The sequence below is a fragment of the Canis lupus genome, chromosome 7, assembly GCF_048164855.1.
Source record: "Canis lupus baileyi chromosome 7, mCanLup2.hap1, whole genome shotgun sequence".
Taxonomy (NCBI): Eukaryota; Metazoa; Chordata; class Mammalia; order Carnivora; family Canidae; genus Canis; species Canis lupus.
In genome coordinates, this window is record NC_132844.1 from 17,003,708 (window position 1) to 17,016,139 (window position 12,432).

The window sequence follows — 12,432 nt, forward strand, 5'->3', positions numbered from 1 at the left end:
CTTCAGTAGGAATTTTTCAAAGTAGCTAGACTTTCTCCCAAAGCAGAACAGTGTAAACCTTGCTAACATCACAAGTACCACCCCCATGCCCACCTCCACATTCTCCTGTGGACCCACTCCTTCCAACACACTCTCAGCAAAAGCCCATTCAAAGTGGTTCCAGGAGTGTGGCAGTATACAAGCATCCCCAACAGGAGTCAGCACCACCCCAACACCTTCCCAGGAACACCACAACTGTCCTGGGAAAGGGGAAGAAAACCACACAAACCATTTAAAGTACTGCTCCAGCAGTGGGCTGGGATTGCACATCTGGTCTGACCACACATCTTACCCACCAACAAAAGCTTCTCAGGAAACAACACAAGAAGAGCACCCTGCAGTTCAGTGCTACTGTACTCTAACAAAAACCTGGCCTGACCCAACTGAAACTCAAGGTAAATTCTGACTGGCCCAGTAACAACATAGAGAGCAAACACTGCCTACTGTAGGCAAAGAGAGCCACTAAAGGAGACCAGGCTAATGGCAAATGTAGCTCAGCCACAAGAGTAAGGCATACACAACACACAGAGGAGACATCCCATGAAGTATCAGGTTCTGATGAACAGGCAATATTGCACTACATGGCATCACAGAGCCTCTTCTTTAGAAGGCCACTATTTTTAAGAGCAAGAGACATAGCTGACTTTCCTAACACATAGAAACACAGAGTTAGACAAAATGAGGAGACAGAGTAATATGCCCCAAATGAAAGAACAAGACAAAACCACAGCAAGAGACCTAAGTGAAATATATAATATGCCTCCTAGAGTATTTAAAGTAATAATCATAAGATACTGGACTTGAGAAAAGTGTAGAGGAAACAGATATCCAAGTCTGGGGAACACAAAAAGTTTCAAACAAGATGAATCCAAGGATGTCAACACCAAGACACATAATTAAAATGTCAAAGATTAAAAATAAAGAGAGAATTTTTAAAAACAGCTAGAGAGAACCACCTGTTTGTGTACTAGGAAAACCCCAGAAGGCTATCAGTTGATCTTTAAGCAAAAACTTTGTAGGCAGTAAGAGAGTGGCATGATATATTCAAAGTACGAAAAGAACAAATCTACCACCAAGAATACTCTACCCAACAAGGTTATCATTCAAAACGGAGATGAGATAAGAGTTTCCTACACAAACAAAAGAGTTCATCACCACCAAACCAGCCTTACAAGAAATGTTAGAGACTTATTTAAGTGGGAGAGGCCATAATTATTATTCTAATAATGAAAGAAAAAAATGTAATGAGTATACACTAAAGGCACTAGATGAATCAATAAAATCTAATAAGAAAGCTAAAACACAAAAGTGGTAAAATCAATAATAGTTAGCTAAGGGGATTCACAAAATAAGAAGATATAAAATATGACTATATACATAAAATATGGAAAGGGGAGTAAAATAAAGTTCTTGTAGAATATGTTCAAACTTAAGTGACCATCAATTTAATATAAGTGGCTATATACTTAAGATGTTATATATGAACCTCATAGTAAACAAAATTAAAAACTATAATAGATACACAAAAAATAAAAAGAAAGCCAAGCATTACACTAAAGAAAGCCATCAACCACACAAAGAGCAAGAAATAAAGTAACAGAGGAATTACAAAAACAACCAGAAAAGAATAAAATGGAAACATGCTTACCTATCAATAATTACTTTAAATATAAATGCTCTGTAAGTTTCAAACAACATAGAGTAACAGAATAGATTAAAAGAAAAAAAGACCCATCTGCTTGTCACCAACAAAAAAATCACTTCGGACCTAAGACATATACCATACAGACTGAAAGTGAAGGGAGGCAAAAAGATATTCCATGCAAATAGAAGCAAAAAAAGACCAGGAAATAATAGTTATATCAGACAAAATTGACTTTAAAACAAAGATTGTAATGAGACAAACAAGGGAATTACATAATTATAAAAGGAATCAGTCAAACAAGTAGAGATAACAATTGTAATTATCTATGCACACAATATTGGAGCACCTAATGCATAAGATAAGTATTAAAAGACATAAAGGGAGAAATTGACAGTCATAAAATAATAGTAAGGGACTTTACCCACCTACAGCAATGGATTGACCATGCAGGCAGAAAATCAATAAGGAAACAGTATCTATGAATGACATATTAGACTATATATACACAAAACATACTCTCCAAAACCAACAGGAAACAGATTTTTTTTCAAGTGCTCATGGAACATTCTCCAGGACAGGTCATATTTTAGGCCACAAAAGGGTCAGTATTTTTAAGACTGAAATCTTATCAAGCATCCTTTCTGACCAAAACAATATGAATCAAGAAATGACAATTACAAGAAAATTACAAGAAAAAGCACAAATACATAAAGGCTAAACAACATGCTATTACACACCTCATCGGTCAATGAAGAAATCAGAGAAGAAATGAAAAAATATATGAAGAGAAATGAAAATTAAAACAGTAAAAAAAAAATAGTCAAAAAATTTTGGGACACAGATAAAGCAGTTCTAGGGGAAATTTATGGTGATACAGGGGAACCTAGAGAATAAGAAAAATCTATGATAACTTTACATCTAAAAGAAATAGAAAAAGATGAGCAAAAAAAAATGTCAGAGCAAAAATAAATGAAAGACCAAAAAAAAATAGAAAATATGAACACAATGAAGAGGTAGTTCTTGAAAAGATAAACAAAAATCAATAGACCTTTAGTCAGACTCATCAAGAAAAAAATAGAATTCAAATAAAAGAGAAGTTATAACTGACACCACAGAAATAAAATTATAAGAAACTACTATAAAAAATCATATGCCTACAGATGGGACAACACAGAAAAAACAGTAAATTCCTAGTGACATACAATCTTATGAAACTGAATCAGGAAGAAATAAAAAATATGAACAGACCAATTACTAGTAACAAAACTGAATCAATAATGGAAAAAACTCTCCAAAAGCCCAAGAGCAGATGAGTTCACAAGTGAAATCTACCAAACATTTAAAAAAGAGTTAATCGTTATTATTCTCAAAATATTCTAAAAAGTAAAAGAGGAAGAAAAACTTCCAAATATACTCTAGAAGGCCAGCATTATCCTGATACCAAAACCGGATGAAGACATTACAAAGAAAGAAAACTACAGGCCAATATCATGATGAAAAGAGACACAAAATTTTTCAATAAAAGACTGGGCATCTGGCTGGATCAGTTGGCTGAATGCCCAACTCTTGGTTTCGGCTCAGGTCATGATCTCAGGGTCGTGAGATTGAGCCTTGTGTCAGGCTCTGAAATCAGTGGAAAGTCTGCTGGATTCTCTACCTCTCCCTCTACCCCGCTCATATTTTCTCTCAAAAATAAATAAATCTTTAAAAATTCTCACCAAAAGATTAGCAAACCAAATTCAACAATATAACAAAAAAATTCATCATAATCAAGAGGGATTTATTCTAGGGATGCATGGATGATTCAATATTTACAAATTAATCAGCATGATACGCCACAGAACAAAATGAAGAATAAAAATCATATGATCATCTCAGTAGATGCAGAACAAGCATTTGGCAAAATTCAACATCCCTTCATGATACAAACTCTCAACAGAGTTTAGAGAGAACATAACAAAAGCCATATATTACAAACCCCAGTTAACATCATAACTCAACGGGGGGAAAGGGGGAGCTTTTCTCTTGATCAGAACCAAAACAAGGAGTCTACTCTTGCCCTTTCTGTTCAACATAATAATGGAAGTCCCAGCCACAGCAATTAGAAAAGAAAAAGAAATACAAGGTATCTAAGCTGGTAAAGAAGAATTTAAGCTGTCACTATTTGCAGGTGATGTGATTCTATACATAGAAAACTCTAAACATTCCATCAGAAAATTATTAAAACTTATACATGAATTCAGTAGGGTTGCAGAATACAAAATTAACATGCAAAAATGTTTTGCATTTCTATATACTAATAAAGTAGTAGAACAGAAATTAAGCAGACAATTCCATTTACAGTTGCACCAAAAGGAATAAAATACATTTGAATAAAGTTAACCAGGAAGATAAAAGACCTGTACTTTGAAAACTATAAAACATTAATTAAAAAGATTGAGGATAACACTAACAGATGGAAAGATATACCATGTTAATGGATTGGAAGAATTAAGATCATTAAAATGTTCATACCATCCAAAGCAATCTACAGATTCAATGCAATCCTATCAAAAAACCAAGAGTATTTTTCACATAACTAGAGTAATAATACTAAAATTTGTATGGAATCATAAAAGGCCCTTAACAGCAAAAGCAATTTTATGAAAAACAAACCTGGAGGTATCACAATACTAAATTTCAAGATATACTATAAAGCTACAATAGTCAAAACAATTTGGTAGTGGCACAAGAATAGACAATAGATCAATGTAATAAGATAGAGATCCAGAAATAAACCCACACTCACAAGGTCAATTAATCTATGACAAAGGAGGCAAGAACACACAATCGAGAAAAGACAGTCTCTTCAATAAATGGTGTTGGGGAAACTGGACAGCTACATGCAGAAGAATTAAACTGAACCACTTTCTTAAATCACATTTCAATTACCAATACTGTATTAAATATTTCGAAGTGGCTTGGAGAATAAATTTTAAAAGTTCTCATCACAAAAGGAAAAAACTTTTGTAACTATGTGGGGTTACAGACATTAATTAAAATACAAAAAAAAAAAAAACCTCAAAATGCACTAAAGACTTAATGTGTGACCTCAAACCATAAAACTCCTAAAATAAAACACAGACAGTAATCTATTTAGACATTGGCCTTAGCAACATTTTTTAAGATATGTTCCCAGGCAAGGGAAACAAAAGCAAAGATAAACTGAGACAACACCAAAATAAGAAGCTTTTGCATAGTGAAGGAAATCAACAAAATGGAAAAGCAATCCAGTGAATGGGAAAAGATATTTGCAAATGGCATATCTGATAAAAGAGTTAATATCCAAAATATGTAAGGAATTGACACAATACCCACCCCCCAAAAAGCCCCCCAAAAATTGATTAAAACTTGGGCAAAGAACCTAACAGACATTTTTCCAACAAAGACATACAGACGGCCAACAGACACATGAAAAGACACTCAACATCACTCATCAGAGAAATGCCAGTCAAAACCACAATGAGCTATCACTTCACACCAGCTAGTATCAAAAAGAACATCTCGTATCAAAAAGACATAGAAATAATGAGTGTTGACAAGGATATGGAGAAAAGGGAATCCTTATGCATTGCTCATAGGGAATGTAAGCTGGTGTGACCACTGTGGAAACAGTATGGAGTTTCCTCAAAAAAATTAAAAATAGAAATATCATTTGATCCAAAAATTCTACTATGGGGTATTTACCCAAAGACTACAAAAACGCTGATTCAAAAAGATATCGCTATGTTTACTGCAGCATTATTTACAATAGCCAAGATATGGAAGCAACCCAAGTGTCTACTGATAGACAAATGGATAAAGAAGATATATATAAAAAATGGAACATTAGCCATAAAAAATGAGATCTTGACATTTCTGACATGGATGGACCTAGAGAATATTATGTTAAATGAAATAAGTCAGATAGAGAAAGACATATACCATATGATTTCACTTATATGTGGAATCTAAAATAAAAAAAAACAAAACAAACATACAAAGCAGAAAGAGACCCATAAAAACAAACAACAAATTGGTTGTTTCCAGAGGGAATGTGGGTATGTGGGATGGGCAAATGGGTGAAGGGAACTGGACATACAGGCTTCCAGATAGGAATGAATAAGTCATGGGAATAAAAGGTACAGCATAGGGAATATGGTCAATGATATTGTAATAACATTGTATGGTTACACATGGTAATTAACACTTGCGGTGAACATAGCATAATGTATAGATTTGTTGAATCACTATGCTATACACTTCAAGTTACTGTAACATTGTACGGAATATTTAATTCAATAAAAAAGAATATACAAACTTCTACCTATAAGATAAATTCTGAGGATATAGTGTAGAGCATGTGACTACAATTACCAATACTATATAAAATATTTCAAAGTTGCTAGGAAAATAAATTTTAAAAGTTCTCATCACAAAAGGAAAAAACTTTTGTAATATGTGGGGTTATGGACTAAATTTATTAACTAAACTTACTGGTGTAAGTTTGGTGATCATCTAGCAATATATACATATATAACATTTTTTGTATACCTTGAACTAATACAATATTAAATGTTAATGATATCTAAATCTAAATAAACTGAAAAAAAAAAAAAACCCACTCTAACTTCTTTAAGTGGTCAACCCAGAACTCATCCGTCAGGACCAGATTGTTTATTATGTTGTTCATATATATGTTTCCCTTGCTTAATTAGATCTACTTAAGAGAAGTATGTTAAATACCCAGACAAAGCTCTGGCAAGAAAAAAAAATTTCAATACAAAACAGCTACATGCTAACAATTTTGAAAACTGAGACAAGATGGAAAAGTTTCTTAAGAAAATATATATATCTTATGAGATGTGACTGAAGAAAAAATTAAAATCTTGAATAGTCCTGTGACTATTAAAGATAATGAAGCAGTGGTTAAAAATCTCCCCCGAAAGGTGCAGTTAGATGTTAAGAGTAGTTTTAAGGATGTCTTTTTTCTAGAGATCATGAGAAAAATCAGGCCTAATACATGTCAATACATTTTCAGAGAGCATGTATAACAGAAACACAACTATGGTAACTACTGTAAAAAATAAAATAATAAAACCTTGAATATGTATATCAACAAAAGCTATTGCTGCTCAGCTGGCGACTTGCCTCCCCTCCGCTGCTCACATGCTGATGCGCCAGGGCCATTCTCTGGGATAGAGGCTATCTCCATCAGACTAATCATCAACCACTACTGCTCACAAGTTGGCCGGGAAGGAAGAACACCTTTGTAGGTGGGATTTATTGGAATGAACAAATTGCAATATGAAAATAAAACAACTGAATGGAAAGGAGGCATCTGTGATTTGTTAGGAGTGTGATAGTACTATCACTAAAGATTTTTTTGTGTGCTGTGTTTGTTTGTTTGTTTGATTTATTAGAAAGAGAAAGGTATCCCACTTTCCCCATCTCCAGGATATATTATATGTATTTTTCAAAGCTCATTCCCCTCTTTATTTTCACTAGGGCGTGATCATTTATTAGGCATCATTTTTAGGATGCAGGATGAAATTTAGTGGTTACACCAGCTGCAAAAAGGGAGCTCAAACCTCTTTCTATGCGTAAATATCTCTTCTTTAGTAGCAGCACTGCAAAAAGTAACCTCACTGAACCATTTGAATAAACTTCAAAAAGAACTTCAACCACTCACCTGGATACAAGCCAGAGGCTCATTTGTCCAAATCGAATAACCACCAACTAAATATATTCTCTCATTATGGACAGCAACTCCAGATTCATTTTGGCCTAAAGTAAAGAGAATTGAATAAAAAGAAAAAATAAATCCATCTCCTTGCATGTCTTAATTAACCCTTTTGCCACTGAGGGATACAATTTCCCCCTGTGGCACACTTGTATGCTCCACAGGATTTTTGCAGCAACTAATCATCACCTCCCAGTACTCAGAGGGAAGAATTAACCACTCTTTCACAGAGAATGAATCTGTGTCAGGTCAGAAACAGGCCAAAATACTTATTAGTGAGCCAAGTTGGTAAATGCAGCATTAAATACAGCAATAATAAGCAATAACAAAATAAGAGTTCTGTGCTATGTTGTATGCCATTAACTTATAGTGGCAGAAATAAGGTATATTCTTGAAATGCAAAACACCTCCATAAATGCTTTTAAAGCAAATGCTTACATTTGTAGAGTAACAGCTGCAACCCCAAGAAGCCAATAAAACAGAGCCATACCCCTAGTGTCCTTCAAATGAAGACAAATGACAGAAAACATTGATAAAGTTACTATCCTCCCTTTCTTTACATACACAACAGTTTAAGACTATATTAAAGTTCCTGATCTGGGACCAGCCCGGGGTTCCCTAGATACTGACACGCCAAAATGATGGAAGCTTCCTCCCCCATTAAAAAAAAAAAAAAGACAGAATTACTCACTATCACCTATTCTTCCCTGGAGGCCATCAGAGAGTGAGAGAGTCTCTTTTTATTGATGGGCTGACACCGGATTGACTGTGGTAATAAATAAGCTGGATCCTACAGCAGACAGAAACACAGATCCAGGGACCGAGGGGCTAAGGTACCACTACAGCAACTTGGAGAGAGTTAAGTACTTGTAGGTGGGCCTCAAAGATCGTTTTCACAGTAACAGGAGCTCCACACTCAGGGGGCCTCCTTGGCAGCAGCTGTGAGTGGTGGCGTGCCCACTCAGCATATTAATATGTCTGCAGGTGCTAGCCCAGCCCACTATTTTGAGTTTGTGTGATTTACTTATTTAGTGGAGCATCCTGGAAGGGACCCAATCCCCTGTGTATATTTAAGATGCAAGCTGACAAGGGAAAGTTTTCGATTCTATAAAGCAACATCAGGGAGCAGCCCGGGTGGCCCAGAGGTTTAGTACCACCGTCAGCCCAGGGCCTGATCCTGGAGACCGGTGATTGAGTCCCATATTGGGCTTCCTGCATGGAGCCTGCTTCTCCCTCTGCCTGTGTCTCTGCCTCTCTCTCCCTCTGTCTCTGTCTCTCATGAATAAATAAACAAAATCTTAAAAAAAAAAAAAAAAACGTTAAGGGTAAGTTGTCCACTGCTTTTCTTTTATTCCCTTTTGGGATGAGGAGGGTCCGTACCTAGTGTTGCCCTGGGTAATGCCTGAATAGCTATGTGGCCAGAAACACCACCAAACCCTGTGCACAGAACTGGCCTGAGATTTAGTTGTTAGGAGAATATAGACAGAACCCGTATTTGACAGTAACAAATAATGAAGATCAGACTCCTGACCTCAAAATAAATCAAAGAGGACTAAACGCGAAAAAAAAAAAAAAAAGATAAATTGCTTCTGTAAAGAGTTATCAGTTCTCTGGTTCCTCTTAATTGTGTCAAAGTTCCTGTGTGAATATTTATTGCCAAGAAATGGCTTGACAGACCTCTCTCAACCAAGTGAGAAGACACAAGAAAGTAGCGGAGGCCCTGAAAAACTAGACTGATCATCTGAGAGTCACATTTTGTGAGACAAATAATATGCACCTTTCTGGTTAATATGAGAAAGTTATTCTCCCACCATGCACTTGTATTTAGAGATGCTGTGAAGACGTATAAGAAAACAAGTGTGGCAACTTGTTGAATCTCTTCTCTTCCTGATTGACTTAGTCAAAGGTACTTGCCGGTCAAAAGGTTGAAATTACAACGCGTCCACTGGTCAGTGTCGATGTTATAAGAATCTATATGCCGCACAAGGATCCGGTCATTATTATAGTCCAAGTCATTGCCTCCAAGAACATAAAGCTTTCTTTGAACAGCAGCCATGGAATGGTAGACCCTTCTCTGCAGCATGGGACTACGGCTTATCCATTTATTCTGAAAAGAAATGCAGGTGAATTCTGTTAATAGGAGAGCTCCACAGCAGAAAACAGCAGTGCCTCCTTAGTAGCTGGGACTCTAGTTTGTCCATCACGTTCTACTGGAATGATGTTTACATATTTTGAAAGGTATGGCTTTGTTACCTGAGAACAACTACAGAAGAACCAAATATTCCAACTTTATTTTGCAACTTACAAAGGCATTTCCTCTTGTTGGGTTGCATTTTACAGGGCATTTGCATTTTATAAGGGAAGCACACGAGAATGTAGAAATTTTCATGATGGTTCTCTCACCCAATAGAGAGAATGTACTCATGCAAATTGCTTAAGAGTGAAAGCACATGGCTAGGTATAATGATGTAAGAAACAGGCTCTTGGGGCCCTGGGTGGCTCAGTGGTTGAGCACCTGCCTTGGGCTCAGGTCATGATCCGGAGTCCTGGGATTGAGTCCCTCATCAGGCTCCCCACAGGGAAGCCCCTCTGCCTATGTATCTCATGAATTAAAAAAAAAAAAAAAAAAAAAATCTTAAAAAAAAAGGCCCTGAAGCCAGAATGTCTGAGTTTATAACCTTTGTGTGACCTTGAGCAATTTATTTAACCTCTTTGTGCCTGTTTCCTCATCTGTAAAGTGGGGAGAGTCCTCCCTTACCTGACAAGCTTGTTATGAAGATCAAATTCATAAAATATTTATAAGAGTGACACATAATAAATATACACTTTAAAAATTATTGTGATAATAATCACTGGCTACCCAAGGCCTCTACATAAACTAGGGCTGGGATAACCTTGCTGTTCTTTCCAAAATTAACCTCCCAAGATCAATGGAAGAGCAAAGATCTGGTTTCACAACAAAGTCCCATGCTGTCTTAGTATTAGCCCATTTTAACGCATTTATAATCACATCTCCTACCAAACTGGGAAAGTTATTTCTAGGCATAGGTTTGTTTTGGTAGAAGGCCAAATTTTATACAACTTCAGGAATGATGAAAGGTCCACTATTTGTTTTCTGGTCATTCTCAGTAATGAGAAAGACATGCTTAATTCCTTTTAAATATGGCTCCTTTCTAAAATCTAATGTAAAACGCAAAATTAGATGAAAATCAAATATGACCTTAATTTTAAATCTTTAGTAATGGACAGGTAAGTAAACCTAACTATTTCCTTTGTACATAAACACTAACCTACAGGAAGAACCCAGATTGCTTTTGTCAAGAAAAATTTGGATTTTGATAGATCATCCGATGTTTCTAATACATAGAACTTCACCAGTTCACAAAGCTGTAAAGGAATAAGTTTTTAAAAAGTTTACATAAACATTGGTCCATTCACTAAAGGCCTATCTACTAGCTCATTTCTAATTTCTCTTTTAAAGATAAGACTTTAAAAAGAGTGGTTTGTCCAGTTTGAAAAGGCTTGCATATATCTGCTCCCCCCCTTTTTAAACATGTTGGAAGAATCTTGTTCCAATCAAATGTCTTTTTTAATAAAATAGCAAACCTTTCTTTCAGATAATTCTATGAAGAAATATATTCAATACATTTCACATGAGTGGATTTAACTCAAAACTCTGATGATGCCTTCCTTGGGTGCTTTCTATGAGGCAACCCATCCCGGTATTAGGAATCAGCGTTTGCATTAGCAGTCCAGTCCCCTGCCACAGGACTGTGGACGCCATCTGGTTTGTAAAGCCTGCCTGCATCCCCTGATTATATCTTTAGCTTCCTTCACTGCCGTGCCTGCCAGGTGAGCCGCCAACCACTGCAAAGGCAAAGAAACAGAGAGGCCTAGTGGGGTCATTCCTAATAAGCTAGCGTGTGAATACTAATCAGTAGTGGGGAAGCAGAGGTCACCCCAGCCTGCCTGTTGGCAGGTAGCGATGTGCTCTGTGGCAGATGGCAGGCATTATCGACTCTCCACAAAGGCCTAGAAGAGAAATAAGCACCAGGGCTGAATGATAGAGTTATTGAGATTCTGAACAAGATGCAAGCAGATGTGATGTTTGCCAGTACCCACCGTAAACAATATGCCAGTAGAATTTTTAAAAAGAGCATGTGTGTACAAACATGAAACAGAACTCATTTGAGAAATGTTAACACCTTCTTCCTCTTTAACCACGTGTGCACCGAACTCAAGCAACTGCAATTAATGATCCCTCTTGAGACATCTGGCCCATGGACATGTGGTCTCTGAAATCTACAGCTTCTAATGACATCAGGAAACACACTTGCAAAGAGAGAAACACCTTCGTTAAATTCAGAATCAAATCATGTTGAAATAAAAAGACACCAAATCGACTGAGGTCATTCAGGACACACAGTTGGTGGCCAATCCTGACCCAGGCTGCCAAAGCCAACCTGTTGTTCCATGTTCCATTATCTCCAGCTGACAGATATTAAATCTCCATATCAAATCATTTTGGAATACTGCCACCATCATGAAAAATATTTATATTACCAAAATCATAGAAATGGTGAAATTCTGAAAACATTTGCCAAGGCCACAGATACTGTGGTAGAAAGAAAAGAGAACAAAATTAGTTCTTCTTTTGGGGACAAAAGACTCATTGAGGGTCAATGGCAAGTGAGCAGAAGAAGGGCCAGATGTCATCAAAATGCTACTAGTTCAGGCACCAGCTGTTAGACAAAATACATCCTCACACTTTCCAGATACTTCAGACTTGTCCCAGATAATGAGCTAAGACATTTTGGCTACACTGAGTTAAGTAAAAGTTATTATTTTATTTGGCAGTCATGAAACAGTAAGCATGTTCCCCTCTTGAAATGATAATCTTCTAAAAGGACATACAACAGGTCAATCAAAATCCTTTCTCTGGATGCCTCTGACTATGAACAGCCCCTTGAGATAATGGAAATAAAGG

The 12,432-nt window shown here is 36.4% G+C and overlaps 1 protein-coding gene across 13 annotated transcripts in view; it reads right to left on the bottom strand.

Moving 5' to 3' along the window:
* KLHL32 (kelch like family member 32) overlaps positions 1–12,432 on the bottom strand; it is a 234,897-nt gene that overhangs the window by 17,511 nt on the left and 204,954 nt on the right. For all 13 annotated transcript variants that reach the window (XM_072832002.1, XM_072832009.1, XM_072832008.1 and 10 more), the window contains 2 exons: positions 9,360–9,552; positions 7,395–7,489 (listed from right to left, as the gene is read on the bottom strand). In XM_072832002.1, coding sequence (XP_072688103.1) covers positions 7,395–7,489; positions 9,360–9,552 — 288 coding nt within the window. The remainder of the gene's footprint in view (positions 1–7,394; positions 7,490–9,359; positions 9,553–12,432) is intronic.